This window comes from Corvus brachyrhynchos, unplaced genomic scaffold, assembly GCF_000691975.1.
Source record: "Corvus brachyrhynchos isolate BGI_N302 unplaced genomic scaffold, ASM69197v1 scaffold4, whole genome shotgun sequence".
Taxonomy (NCBI): Eukaryota; Metazoa; Chordata; class Aves; order Passeriformes; family Corvidae; genus Corvus; species Corvus brachyrhynchos.
The window spans coordinates 6,090,700-6,106,100 of record NW_008237878.1 but is presented as its reverse complement, the minus strand read 5'-3'; the positions used below and the strand labels follow the sequence as shown (position 1 = coordinate 6,106,100).

At 43.8% G+C, this 15,401-nt stretch overlaps 1 protein-coding gene across 6 annotated transcripts in view; it reads right to left on the bottom strand.

Moving 5' to 3' along the window:
- Positions 1–15,401, bottom strand: part of MGLL (monoglyceride lipase) — a 102,840-nt gene that overhangs the window by 30,474 nt on the left and 56,965 nt on the right. For all 6 annotated transcript variants that reach the window (XM_017732514.1, XM_008632234.2, XM_017732513.1 and 3 more), the window contains one exon: positions 11,277–11,383. In XM_017732514.1, coding sequence (XP_017588003.1) covers positions 11,277–11,383 — 107 coding nt within the window. The remainder of the gene's footprint in view (positions 1–11,276; positions 11,384–15,401) is intronic.

Genomic DNA, 15,401 nt, shown 5'->3' with positions numbered 1-15,401 from the left:
ACACTGCCAGAGGCTTTCAATTATCAAGGTTAATTTCCTAAAATTCTGAAATCATTTTCCCAAACCACCAACCATGACTTTATACATCCCTTTAAATGCTAAAATGATATTTTCTTCTCTAAAATAATAGTCTGTGTTGATTCACATGAACTACAAATTATAAAAAGCAGTATATGGGCTGCTTCTGCATCTTTATTTTGTCAAGTGTAACTCTGGTCCTTAACTTGACTGAAGAGCTTGGGCCATGAAGGCACAGGAAGCTGTGGGAGGCTGGTGCCTCAGAAGGAGCCTAGAGTTGGCTTAGACCCTGCACCAGCTCCTGGCATTTCACTCTGTGCCAACACACACAGTGTGGTAGGTTTGCCTGGAGTAGGCCCAGGGGGTCTGTTAATAGCAAGTTTTGGTGAAAAATAAGCTGAGTGCCACAGTTTTGATCAAGACACACAAATACATGGAGCTTAAGTGAGCCTTCCCATGACTTCAGACCACTACTTATGTTATAAGGAAAAAACATTCTCTTATTGGAAGTTTTGGGAAGTTTTGCTGCTTTAGTGAATCATTCCCCCTGATACTGTGACTGTTCAGCAAGAACAATTTTAGTCTCAGTTTCCAATGTAGGCAGGGCACAAAGAGCATTAAAAATGAAGATGGCAGGTTTAGGCCATTTATTGACTGGTTATATGTTTACTTCTCTTTGTAAACCTGCCTGTCCTTTGCCTTTGCTCAGTGCAAATAAGAGCTCTCTTTGCACACCACACTCCTTAATAAGGCTCTTCTCCAGGTTAGTGCTCAAATAGGCCCTAATCTGAGCTCCTCTGACTCCTGTTATCTATCTAAAAAGGTATTGAAGGAACCCAAATAATGTTTTAATCCAACTGGAGTTATATACACTAAGTATGATTTTTCCCTTTACTTTTTGAATGGTGTTCAGTAACTCGGAACAGTCATTTGTAACTCAATAGGATGACAAAGTCCACACCTGTATGAAGATACATTTGTAGGTGAGGAATCGTCAGTAATTAGCTTCTGAAACAACTTCATCCAAATTAGACATACCTGACAAACAATAGGAAAGCTAGACACATCAATGAGATGCTGTTGCTATGGGAAAATTGTCCCTGTAAAGGTGGAAATAAACACACTTTCTTTTTCTCATAGTGCAGAAATGTCAAGAAGTGTCTCCTTGAAGGTGAAGCTGTTTTTAACTGTAGCTACCATTAAAGTCTGCTTTTAAGAAGGTCATTTCTTTATCCATTTTAAAACCCTCCATGTTTTATTTTTGGAAGCAACATCCCAAATACTAGCAGCTAAGATGCTCTTTAGTTCATAAAGAATAATTGATGCTGGGACTTACAGTGATTATCTAGTTCGAGCCCCTACTCAAAGTGTTTCCCATTCAATCAGGTTTTTCAAGGCCTTAATGAGCTGGGTTTTAAATATCTCCAAGGCTAAAGATGTCCCCACCTCCCTGGGTCCTGCTCCAACATTTGACTGCCCTCATGGTGAAAACATTTTTCCTTGTACGTAACTGGGATTTCTTGTGCTGTGACTTGTGTCACTTCCCTCTCATTCTATCACTGGGCACCTCCATGAGTCTGGCTCTACTGTCACCACACGCTCCCACTGGAGACCTGTTGACAGCAACACAATCCCCTCTTCTAAGTCTAAATAAGGCTTCTTAAAGTTTCGTTCTCTTCTAAGGCTAAACAAGCCCAGTTTTACCAGCCTCTCCTCGCACTTCTTGTTCTCCAGTACCCTAATTGTTCTGACAGCCCTCCTCTGGCCTTGGTCCAGTATGTCAATATTTTTCTTTTACTGGCAAATTGGACCCAGTGTTTCAGATGTGGTCTCAAAAATGCTGAATGGAAGAGAATAATCATTTCTTTTTGGTTGCTGGCAATAATCTTTCAATACAGCTCAGTATGGGGTGGCCTTCTCCACCACAAGGTCACACTGCTGACCCATGTTCAGCTCATCTGCGAGGATCCCCAGGTCCTTTTCTGCAAAGCTGCTTTCCATTCATTCAGTGCCCAGCCTTTAATGCTGAACGGGGTTACTCCACCACAGATGCAGAACTCCCCAAGTGCCTTTATTGAAACTTCATGAGGTCCCTGCCAGTCCCTTTCTTCAGCATGTCAAGGTCCCTGTGAACAGCAGCCTTTCATCATATGCTCAATTTCCACCCTGCAAACTGGCTGAAAGTGCTCTCCATCCCATCGTCCACACCATTAATGAAAAAGGTCCATTGATATTATATGCAACACTGATTTGTTATTCTTTCCCTTAAAGAATACAGATTCCTCTGGTGCTTTCTGAGGTCAAAGGCCCTGATGATATGAACTAATGTCCTGCCACAGAAGTCAGTAAAGGAACAAAGTTTGAAGCAAGTTTGATGTCTTTCCAGTAGCCCCACAAAACAGACATAGCTGGCAACATGAAAGGATCTGTTCTCTCAGTCTTAGCTCTAATAACCATCTGGTCCTTGTCCTTCCACCCTCAAGCATCTTGCATGCAGACATACGCCTACAGCCTGCAGAGAGCTGGTTATGGGAGAGCAAGAAAGCTGTTGAAAACATTACATGAGGTTGCCAACCGTTCTGCACTGATAGGGAATGCAATTACAAGTTGCAGCTTGAACCTGCTTTCTGACACGGTGACAGGGCTATCCTGGATTTAGATGAGCAGCTGTGAAGGCAGAATTTGACCCTTAATTTAGGGATTAATTTATACAGGTAAAGACTGAGTACAGATGACAACTGCACAGAATCTTGAAATAACAAAAGCAAAACAACAGATTGTAAGATGAAACGAGCAGAGTTCAGTCAGGGCTAGGTCCCCTTTAGTTTCTCTAACTCACCAAAGCGAACCATTTGTCCAAATAAAGGATGTTTTATTCCTGCTTACTGGGACCACTCCTTCAAAATGCCTATCACTTAGGCCCAACATTATCAGCACCACACACAAATTCAGTGGCCCACTCCTCTTTATCATGGCAGCTATCTTTCATCTGAGAGGCAGAACTGTGGAAAAGAAACCAGAAGGACTCAACCCTCTCGGGAAGAAAAAGCCTTTTAAGTTTTCCAAATGAACGACCTGTCTTTCCTCTGTCATGCTGTCTGTCTGTCAGCAGTTAACAGTTAGCAGTGACAGGTCGAGGACCATGGTCTGGACAGTGGCCAGAGCTGACAGCCCCACGCTCAGCCATTGTGCTCAAAAAGGAGCACTCTGTTCCTTCTGCCGCTGCGGCCGCGCTCACTGGGACTGTTGTTCCAGCCTCACGCCTCCTTGTGTGAAGGCCAACAGCGAGGCTTTGTTCAAGAAGCAGCTGCTGAGAAGATGTACTATCTCATGGAATGACCCACTGACATTTCTCCCCCTGCTCATTAGTAAGAAATGCATAATTAGGATAACTGGGGTGGGTTGCCTAGCCCATTTCTTTTGGAGTAAAAAGCCAGGCCCCCAGATCCCAGTATGCCCCAAAAGGGATTCCCTCAAAAAGTGGGCTTGCAACAAAGCTGGGGGAGCTGGCTTTCCAGCACCTTCTTCTCATCACCTGGTGGAGGGAGGAAAGAGAATGGCTCATGCCAGAAGGTGGATGGGGCATGACTGGAGTAACATGTGTCCCACATCTGCTTCCCTCAGAGCTCACACCGCAGCTCTGCTGGATGACAAGTGAGCTCAGTTCAGCGAGGGCCCAAGCCAAAGATCCTGTTCAACTGGATGACATGTTGTTTATTCAATAAGCTATTGTTCCAGGGTGGATCCAAAGCAGTGAGGAAATGGTTGAGCAGTTGGGAGGGGCAGAATATCTGGGGGAGCTGAGGAAACCACAACCATTCTTTTGCAATCTTTACTGCAGCCCAACATTATCATCTAGTGATGCCCACATGTAGGGGCAGTGATGAAGGAGCATCTGCACTGTCCTTCCCCCTATCCCAACAATGCCTGCATCCAGCTCTGGGTTAAAGCAGAGAGCTTACCTGTCTGTCTTACCTCACTGACTGTATCACAGTAAAATCTGACTTAAAATATAATAATTGGTCAGGGTCAGATAAACAAATAGATTGCTTTGAGCAGCCTGGGTGTGGTTGGCAAGTTTTCATAGCTCACGGTAGATGACACTACGTGTCTATTTCAGGTGCCCTTTCTTCTATGCATCTGTGCTAAAGGTGTATCCAGTCCTCACAATTTCCAAACTTTCTTGCCTAAAAGATAGGTGCAAGACTATGTCTTCCCCACTTTTACATTAGCAGGGAAGTCCCTGAAACAAATGAAGTCTCATCCCCCTGAGTGGAGTAGAGAGGAAACACGTCTGAGTATCCCCTGCACCTTTCCTACCCCAAGCATTTTAGGCAAAATACTCCACTGCAGTGTATGTGTGCTCCATCAGACACATCAGCTGTGCAGAGCCTAGTTTGCTGTGGTCTAGCTGCTTCCTGGCCTGACAGTGTTGTTTCATCTGCCTTCACACGATAAACAAAACAAAGGCTGCCCTTGCTTTTCCAAGTCCCGGCTTGTGGTCTCCTCTGGAGCAAGAGACACTGCAGGTATTTACTTTCACGACTCACCCAGAGTTTTCTTTCTGTTGTGTAGTTTCTCCTCTCAAATGGAAACAACTCTGACTGCCCTGAAAGATGCCCTGTGGTGCATGCAGAGATTTGGGACCGTGTGATCCCAGTGTGAATGAAGGGTGAGGGCTGAAGTGGCAGAGTAACTGCAGAGATCATTTCACCAGGGCAAGACCAGGTTGCAGAAGTCTGTAATGACCTCCTCAAAAATAACAATAATAATGTGGAAACCTCTGTTTAATAAAGCCCATCTCAAAGTGCTAACAATTGCCTGATGTGCCACAGGATACTCCCCTTGGGCTACACTGTACTATGATACAATTATGGGCACATTTCAGTGTCATTATGTTATTGGGGGTGTATCCGGAGGACTTTTTCCTGTATGAGCTATGGTTCCTCTGGGAGGTACCATCTCACAACCACCAAACCCAGGCCCATGCAGCAACCTGGAAGAAAGCAAGGGGAAATAGCTGAAAGATTGTGTTCAAGAGTGTCCTGGGTTGCAGTGTATTCTATTACCATCCCCATCAGCTGTTGAAATCAGGTGGGGCAGTGTTTCCTTGCCTCCTCCCCCCAGACTATCTTGCTGTTAATTGCCCATCATTGTCCTGCCGCCTGACTCAGAGATCACTCCCTCCGGACTATCTTCTGTTAATGAGCCTAATCAACACTTGGCCTCATGACTCATTACCCCATTGTGAGATGCTCCACCCAGAGGGAGGAACCAAGCATCCCATCGTGGATATAATCTGAGGCTGAACACCAGAGACACCGGCTTCCCACTGGATTTCCAGAGGACAGGAGCTACACAGTCACCACTGGACTTCCTGAGGAAGAGCAGACTTTTACTACAGGATCACCGCTTCAGAGGACTGCAGCCACCATTCTACCAGACTGCTACCACCACCCTGCCTAACAGGGTGTCAGGTTGTACCTTGACTCTGTCAGTTTGACAGTGTTTTCTTTTACCTTTTTTTCCCCTTTTCTTTAATTTCCATTAAATTGTTATTCTGACTTGGTGCCTCCCACTGGTTTGTTTTCAAACTAGTACAAAGAGCTTGTCCAATGCACGGGAAAAGTTGCATCTTAGCTGTAGCAATTATTTTCCCTATAATTTCAAAGAAGCTAAAACTGAACATCCTGGTTTCCTCAGCAAGCTGTCACAGCTACTCTGAGATCTGGTGGTACAAGATCAGTGACTCCAGAAGAGCTGGAGGTCAGAAACAACTGGTTTCACATTGCCTGGAGCTCATTGATAGCTACAGGGTGGTCTCCCAGCTTATCTTTTTCCATAAGAATCCCCACAATGGAAACAGAGTTAGAAAAGGAAGGCAGAACTAAGTTTACTCACTAGCTATTTGTTCTGCAGGATGACTTTGCTCCAGGTTTTCGCAGTTGTCTCACTGCCTAAGGAATTCCATGGTGTACTGCAGTATCTGAACTCTCACCCTGCAACTACATGCTGTGGTTTCAGCTCCTGTGTGCCCCACACAGGGATAGCATTCTCCACCACCACCTGAAGCCTGACTGCTACCTTCATTCAACATCTGGAGAAGGAAAGGCAAGGAAAGGTTTGGGATTGTATTGAGAAGGGAGTCAAAACAGGGATCAAACAGCACTGGCAGTGCTCTACCAGCCAGGGCAAAGAGTCATCTCCTCTGGCATCCTCTGCTAAGAGGAACCTATAGCTCTCAGCTGGAAAAAAGTAAGTGAAAATGTCCACAACCCATTGTAAGCCTCCTGCCAAAGGAAAGGGAACAGTGAGTGCCATTCTTTCCCACGGCTCTGCAGAAAAGCACTTCAAACGTTCCCTGCTCCAGTGCAATGGGCTCATCCGGAGGAAGCTGAGAGAACAGATTGCTGTGGGTTAACGGGCCCACACCCAGTGCCAAGGAGCAGTGGTGCTGCTCCATGAGCAAACCAGCTCCAAATAACATTTGCCAAGGCCTTCCTGACTCCACCCCTGGAGACTGCCCTGAAGCATGCCCAATCACAATGTCAGGGAATGCTGCTGTCCAGAACAGTCCTGCATGCGGATGTACATGAGCTGTTACTTCATACTTCCAGTGCTACCCTAACTCTTGTTCTTATTAATTCTGACATCCTTCTTGGTCATTTTCCCCTCCCAATTTGACCATGTTTAGTTCTTTTTAATCTTTCTGTGTAGATCAATCCTTCCCAGTGCTATGAATAAATAAAAGCCTTCTGTTCTCATCAACAAAATGGTCTTTTAACAGTTGCAAGAACAACATAGCAATCACTTGGAAAAAAAAGCAAAACAAAAGCAGCTAATACTTGATGCATTTAAAAATCTCTGCTCCAGTTATTGTCTACATTTTAGAAATAAATCCTTCGTTAAACAGAGAAAGCAGTGAGAAAATGAACAGAAAGAAGAAGCAGCAGTGGGTCTCTGAGAGGGACCTGCTAACCCATCAGAAATGGTCACCACACACAAAGCAGCAGCAGGGCTGCCAAAGCAAGCTGAACTTCAGTTGGAAACATCTAAGGAATGTGAATAAGCTGTTAGAGCTGCAACCTTTCCCTCTGCTTTGATCTGACATTAAACATAACTCGAGAGTGGGAAATTCAACAGCTTCAAAAATGGTGAAAGGGTCAAAGGTCTTCATGTATGAGGACAGGTAGAGGGTTTATTCCTCCTGGAGAAAGCAGGAGGCTGGAAGTTAATCTGGTGGCTAGGAACTGCCACCAGGTTAGGGCTGGATATTTCACCCTCCTCGTCTTCATGTAAGACAGACACAATACCCGTAGGCAGCATGAGCAAGTCCGAGTGAAAAAGAGGGCTAATTTCAACTACAATTAAAAAGTGTAAGAGAAAAGTAAACATATTTTTGTGGTCCCTGTATCTTGGAAATGTGTTTCTGACTGCTATTAGTTGACATGTACTTTTGAAGGTGAAACTGTGGTTTTTCTGGGCTCAGGCCACGTAATGCAACCATAGTGCACTGGATCTCAGCAAATGAGACGTTATAGGAAGAGAGACGAGAATGGCTGGAACATCATGTGCTTTACCAACCCAGAATGCTTGGTATGAGAAAACAAAGCCACATTCTCTAGCCTTTATTCTTGTTTTCCTTGGCTCTCAGCTTTACAGATCCCTAAAATTACTGTGTTAAAACTAAAGGAGCTGCAATCTGCAGCTGACTGAAGAATTGCAATATCACTCCACTTTGATGAATCCCCCACAGGTATTCTTTCTAAGAGAGCTTTCCTGAATTGATTGCCAGTAACCTAATATGTTTGTTTCTTTCTTCTGTCATCAGAATCTTGCCATAACAAAATAATAGTAATACAGAAATGAAGTTGAAAAGGTGAGATGTTGTTTCAAAATACCTAAACTCGCAGAAATAGCAAGGTCATCCCAGCAGCCTTAATTCTGCCTTCATGAAGCTGCATGCCAAGCAAACCCAGAAATCATGGGAAACAGTTACCTGCCTGTTAAAAACACCTCCTAAGAGAGCACAGGAAAAAAATGCTGTATTACACAGAAATTCCCTTTGCCTCTTTTGCGGGGTTGATATAAACCAAAGCCATTTAATAATATTAGATGTAAGGTAAGGTTAAGAGGTCTTTTGGAATTCAATTTCCACCATCACCACGGAAAATTTCTAATACATATCTATGAGGTCCAGCAGTCTTGTGATTACAATGAAATACCCCAAAGAGTAAATGTTCAAATCTTGACATACTGAGAGAAGTGAGCCAGAGATACCTTACATGGGGCAATACTAAAACACAGATTGGGGCATACAGTGTTTGTTACTCTGTGAACCACCTTTTTGGTGAAGCCTTGCACAAGAGGAAACAGTGATGCAGAGCAGCCTTTGGCAAGATTTAGAGCCCGTGTGTGAGCTCCTACAGAGTCAGCAATAAAAATGGAAATGATTTTTCCTTCTTTTGACTGAAGGATAGACACAACATAAATCACTCAAGTCACGCATACTACAGCCCTGGTAACTTCCCCAGTCATTTGGGAAATCACGCTTGCCACGCTGTGGAACTGCATTAATGATCTCATGGATAATGCGCCTGTACTGGGAATTTTATCCATGAGAATACCAGAACCAGAACAAATATCCAGGTCAGGAAATCTACACTGAGCTCATACGACTAAGAGCCACAGTATGAGGTGGGGAACAGATAGCTATTATTGTGCTTAAACAATTGAATAATTGATATTACCCAAAGATTTCCAAAGGAAGGGACACAAAGGGGAACACACTGCTGAAGTGATTTGGAACAGATAAAATGGTGGAGGAAAGCTATACACCTCCCAGTCTGATCAGAGCAGTTTTAGCAATGGAGGTGTTTATGTCCTTCAGCTCTCACTGGCATTTAGCTCAGGCTGTAACTTGTATTTCATCAAAGTTTATCCTTGGTGCTTGCCTCATTAAGTGCAAAGATTGTTATACAGACCCTTAAAGACGTTAATTGTCTTTTTAAATAACAGTGAATCAAGGCTCAGTTACATCAGCTCTTTGTGTAACACAACTGTATTTCCATTGTTCTGCTTTCAGGTTCCTTTTCACCCTCTCCTCTTTGCTGATCAGGAAAACGGAATTTACAGACAAGACTGTAGGTCTGACAGGGAGAACAAAGTTGTTAACTGACCTGAGAAACCAGATTTGTACTAATTGAACTGTTTAATCCAGCAGCACTAGTGTATTAAAAAAAAAACAAACCCTAACACCAATAAATATTTATGTTTCTCTAGTGAAAAAGATGTTCAAGGAAAAAGAGAGCAAATAGTCACACAGCACAAAACATGCCTGACAGGAACATGCACCTCAAAGATCCTTCTCCATCAACACAAGAGGAATTCTCTGCGTCAAATCCATGCAATAAATACAATGTTTTATCATTTCTTCTAGCTTCGTTGCTTCAAATATTGTTATTTCAACTCTACTTCTCAAAACCTTTATCAAGATTTACAGGAATGAGGAGCTAAGGCACAGTGTTAAACATGAACAGAGAGTAACTGCAATCCCTCATAGGCTCATGGAGACTCTAAACAAGTTGCTTGTGTGTCCTGGAGTTCAGTAACTTTTTGTATGGACTGGCTGTGGCCTGCTAACAGCAGCTGCAGGGCAAGCAGCATCTGGCCTGTTCCATCCCCCTTCCCATGAACTTTATGCCATACAGATAAACAGAGGGGGATGGAGACACTTCCTACTGGGATTACTGCAGACTCCTGCTAGCCTACCTCCAACTCAGAAGGAAGTGTATCAAAATGAATGAATCAACACTTAGAAACACTCTGCCTACACAGGGAGAAAGAGACTTAGGTGGTGAGTAATGATACTTCTGCACAGGTCAACTGTCTTTGCAAAGCCAGCCTCAAACATGGCATGTGACCAATTGTTCAAAAAGAAGTCACATGGGTTTTATTTATTTTCCTTGCAAGCTGTCTTGAGGACTAGATATTCTCATTTTCAGAGAAAATATAGGAGTCATTTCTGCACATCAAGTGCAGTGCTGTGACTGAAAGTGAGTCACAAGAGCAAGTGTGAGGGAAAGCCTTGGTACCCGGATTGAGTAAGGTTTTGCTTTTCCTCTTACAGATAAATGGTGCAATGACTCACGTACATTCAGGATTTTCAAGCTCAAATTAGACAGTCCTGTCTCTGAGGAGACATGGGGCAGGTTTGAGTCTTGGCCTCAGCCAAGTAAATTGCAGTATACTTTCCAATGTCAGTGGATAATCTGCCCAGAGGACATCAGATTTACACCAAGATTCATCCCATTTCTACCTGTCAGCTCAGAATTTGGCCTTGCATTTTGTCTGCTGCCATCATCAATCCCATTGATTCATTTTGCTGATACTTAGAGTGGCTCTCACAGGGAGCAGTAGTCTGCAATGATAAAATCAAAGATCTCCAAGCACAAGGAAGTTATGAAGCTGCAAGAGTGATGTGTGACAGGAGGCTACCGGAGAACCAGAACAGGTGGTTCAAATATTTTACTGGGATGTCCTGATCCATGCACTGCAGGAGACCTGGTGACACCCAGCACATCTCCATCATAGCATGGGGCACAGAGCAGACAGAGATCTTCAAGCCAGAAGAGGCAGGGACAGTTAAGTGCACCTGCCCCACCCTGCTGGCTGAGGGCCAACGGGGTGTTGCTGTGTTGTCACAGCCTTGCACCCACTCAGGCTTGTCTCTCCTCAGAGCTGAGGCGTGCACAGCCAGCTCCAGTCCCTCTGCTGAACTGTGGAGATGTGCTCAAAGATGTCTGTGATGCCTTCATGCCTTTCCATGTTCCAAGGGTGCAGCTGTCTCATTGTATCAGTATATGAAAGCTATGCTGACATTTCAGCCTCCCCTCTGGGATCATTTAGGACATCGACCGTGAATCCAGCAGAAATAGCTCCTAGTCCCATTTCCACAGTGGACAATACCACTCCACCCCCAAGAGACAGGTGAAAGAGAAATAATCCCTTAGAGTGGGGTTAAAATAGCACCAGCATTAATGTCAAGGGCAAGGCTGAGGAAAACTCAAGGCAAACACAGATAGCTTTTACAGATTCAATATGCAGATCTTGACAAAGCAACAGATGATCCCTTTCTCATTTATGTCTGGTTGTAAATATTTTATTGGCTCTTCTCTCACTGCTGAGTAGCTGTAATGGCATTTACTTCAGCAAAGGCCTGAGCTGATGTAAATCAATAACAGTTTTAGGCTACTCACCATGGTCATGGGCAAACACAAACAAGTTAAGTCCTGTCAGCTTCTGGGCCAAGTCATCATAGCGGCCGCAGTGCTCCCCAGCGCCATGGGCGATAAACACGAGGGCCCTAAATGGAGCATCAACGTATAAATCATTAACGTGGCAATCGACCCCAAAGGCTTCAGAGCTGCAAGGGAAACCAGCGCATTCAGCTCAGCATTTCAGACATCAGCAAACCCCTGGCACGTACAGAATGGCTGAGGGGAGTTTGAACACAGGGAATGGTCAGGAAACCATTGTCACCCTGACCCACCATCGACCTGGCCTTCACCAGGCTGTTGTAGGATGGATTACAGGGAAGGCAGCCGCTCATGGGACAGAGCCACCACGGTCTGCTGCAAGCTAAAGATGCAGATGAGCATCAGCATCAGTCCCTGAGCTGGATAACTCCATGGGGGCTTGAGGCTCTACACTGCTCCTCCAATGTGAGTGAGGCCATCTGTTTCTTTTGGGACTGGTATTTCTCTGTGATTCAAATACCAACATTGTCCTTAACTTTGTAACTTGAAACTTTGTCTGATGCTCCACAGCACTCAAAGGTGGAATTTCAGACAAAGAATAGGTCTCCAGCAGAGTCCAGAACTTTGGTTGGAGTTTGGAATTTTATCTTTTGACCCAATTAGGGTAATTTTACCATTCCAGTTTCTGCCCAAAACAGTTGGTTCACTTCCATGATTAAAGTGACTCTTGCATAACCACTGTACAGAGATAATAAAAAACTAGTCTAATAGACACTTATTTTTACAAACACTTTTCTTTGAATACTCCAGTTTTATGAATAATACTTTACTTTTTCTGGAATGCCATCAAATTAGAGTGACTGAACTTGAACCTTCACAGTGTTTTTGCTAGATAAAATTTGTGTAGACTTAGGCTAGAACTATAGCAGAAGTAGCAATGAGATTACAGAAGTTCTGCTGGATTTGACACGTGACTATTTAAAATCCAGCTTTAGCATCATAAACATAACTTGTTTTTTTTAAAAGGACCATTTGTCATTGCAACATCAGCAACCACAAAACCATTTGAAGGCTACAAGTTTGACATTTTCAGTACATGAACAGTGAAATATTACAAGAACTGACAACGTAAAACAATGACAGCAGTTAACAGCTAGGGAATTCCTCAACTTTATTTTAATTGAGGTTTTGAATACCTTTTTAGACAGTGTATTCACAGCAATAAACTGCTTAGATCTTAATATATTTAAACTTAAAAAACGTTGGATGATGTAGAAACTCCTGTCCTAGCTCTTTGATTAGCACCTTCTTCAAAGTATTTGCTCAGCTAGACAATTTAAAAGAGCATCCATCCAAACCAGAAGGATTGTACACAGTCTACTGCAAACACAAAAGCAACAAGGCAAAGATGCTCTGGTATCTGTCTAACACCAGTTAGCAAGGGTGAGGTTAGGTCATGTACCATATTTAACTTGCTGTGCCTTACAAATCCTCTTTAGTGTCACTGAAGGCTGCAAAGCAATCCATGTGGAGCAGTCACTCCTTCCTTTGTCATCATCCCTGATCAACTGACTTTTCAAGTTATCAATGCACCTGGCAGACAGACTGGTTTTAAGAGTGCAGGATCTATTATTATACCGCCAAATACTGAAGGAATTGAGACATTGCTTATTCAGTGGAGAACATTAACTTTCTTCCTGTGGTCCCATCACCCTGATATCCAACAGACTCAGCCAGGTTAAGTCTCTCTGCCCTATATCTCCTACTACCTTCAAGCTTGACAGCTTCCTTGCTCAGTGTCTTACTTAAGCTCTTTAGAGGACCTATATTGGTTTCTGCTGAGTAGGCACAGACATTAAGGTGCAACTTGGCTGATGGAATATAGCCCTTCTTTTCTCAGAGAAATATTGTTTGAATTTATGCACTAAATGGCACTAAGTGAATGAAACCTAATGGGAAGCTGGCAAAGAGATCTCTTCCAGGAAATTCTTGGTTCTTCATCCCTGCGACAGCAAAGCCCTTGTTTTGCTTTTATTCAACACTGATGCAATACCATGACTTGACCCATCAGCATCCTTCTAGATGCTAAGAGCCCTCGCTTTAAGTGAAACCAGTGAGAAAAGATAAAAACCCAAAGCTTCAGAGAGGCAAGGTGTTCCTGTGACCTTTCCTTCCACCTGGAACACAATTGCCAGGTGTCACAGAACTGAGCCTTTGCACACCACAGGGAACAGACCTGGGTTATTATTTGTCTTCAAAATACTAAATAAAACCCCTGAACCTGTTTGTGCCTTAAGAGCTCTAATGGCAGTAGCTGTTGAAGTGACTTAGATACTTTTGAAAGTTTTGTTGTATCAATAAGCACAAACAAAGCACAAAATTTCCAATTTGTTACACTGAAGCAAAATCAGCCTGTCTTGTTCAATAAAAAGTGAGAGTAGCTTTACTGACTAAAAACTAGGTCACATCTACAGAGCTCTTTAGCTCCAGCTTTCAGGTTTAAGCACAGGGGCCATATATTGAACACAACCTTGAAAAATTGAAATTAGTACAAGTATCATCTGAACATGGATTGAAGGATTTGGCTCTTTCACTTAATCCCAAATTTTCCATTACAAAATAAGTTTAGATTTGGCAAATAATACCTGAAGGCAGTGTAACAAACACACGGTTCAACATATTTTCACTAGCAAGTTGCCAGGAAAATACAACAAATGATTAGACTGACTGACAGAATTCTTCCCAGTATGTAAACATTTTTGCAGATATCCCTGCTCTTAAATCACATTTTTCTCCTTCCTTACCACGATGGCTGAATAATAACAGAATATCAGAGATAGCTTTCAACAGAGTCATTTAAAATTAATACGGATCCTGTGGTGTTTGAGATTTTGCAGGACTGTGGTGCTTTTCTGTGCAATCTCAATGAGAATTTTGTTTAAAAAAGGTTTGTGTCTTGGCCATGTATCAAACTGGTACTGGGGAGAAATTTCTTCACCTCCAGCTTTTGCAGTTGTGCTGCTGAAATCCTTGGAAGTTCTCACGTACCAGGTAGAAAACATCGTACACAGCCTGCAAAGCTCTCTGGAAACTGACCCGTGCCTGAATCCCTGCTGATGCCAGCGTCTCTGACCACAGGCAGGGCAAGCTCGTGTATCTTTGGATGCTTCAGCTGGTTTTGGCTGGCGGAACTGTGATTGCTGAACATCTCGAAATAGCACGGCTTTGGCACCTGCTGAGGAAAGCAGCTCCTCGCACAGCAGCAGGACTCCCCCGCGCTCGGCGGGTGTGTCTGCACACAAAGCCGAGGTGTGAGCTGGGCATGAGAAAGAGCCCCCGCTCCTGCTCTCACCTATCGCTGCAACAACAATTACGGGCTATTAAAGGAAAGTGCTTTATTGACTGCTGATTGCAAAAGCAACAGATGGTTTTCGCAGAATCCTGCCCTCCCCATAACCTTTATCACCTCCTCCTCCTGTCCCCTCCCCACTGCAGGTTTCTGCCTCATGGTACTGCACAGCTTGGCAAACAGATGCAGTTGCTTATTACAACAAGCAGGCAGGACAATATTTATCTCTACTGTTCAAATCAACTACTGACTGCATTTAGCGCTCTCCCGTGAGGAGGTGATACACACCAGTGACCTGTCCCTGCTCCCACATCTCCGCTATGCTGGTGACCCCTGACTGGTATCGGTCCCTCCTAAATTGCAGCTGCAGCCTGTTAAGCTTTGTAAAGCACAGCAATGCCACACTCTCAGTTAACACAAAGCACCTGCAAACACCGTATCCCGAATTAGGGAGGGTGGGACTTGTGGAGACCAGGCGGCATGACAGAGTCAGCGTGTGCAAATCCACACGAACGTGGTGTCTTTCTGTTCCGCCCCTTGGAGAGGTCACCAGCTGATCCAAGCTTTAGCTGTGTGCAACCCTTCCCTATTTCTCAGTGTAGCTTCACATCCACTAATATTTCACTTCTTGTGTGGGGAGCTGCTTTGCAGGGTTAGGTTGCAGTTCTAGGTGGAAAGGCAGTACCAGGTTTAAAGGTTCTCACTTTCTTTTTTGCTGGGTCAAGACAGTTGTTCAGAGATGCAATTCCACAGTCGACTGGAGGAGAAGAATTGTA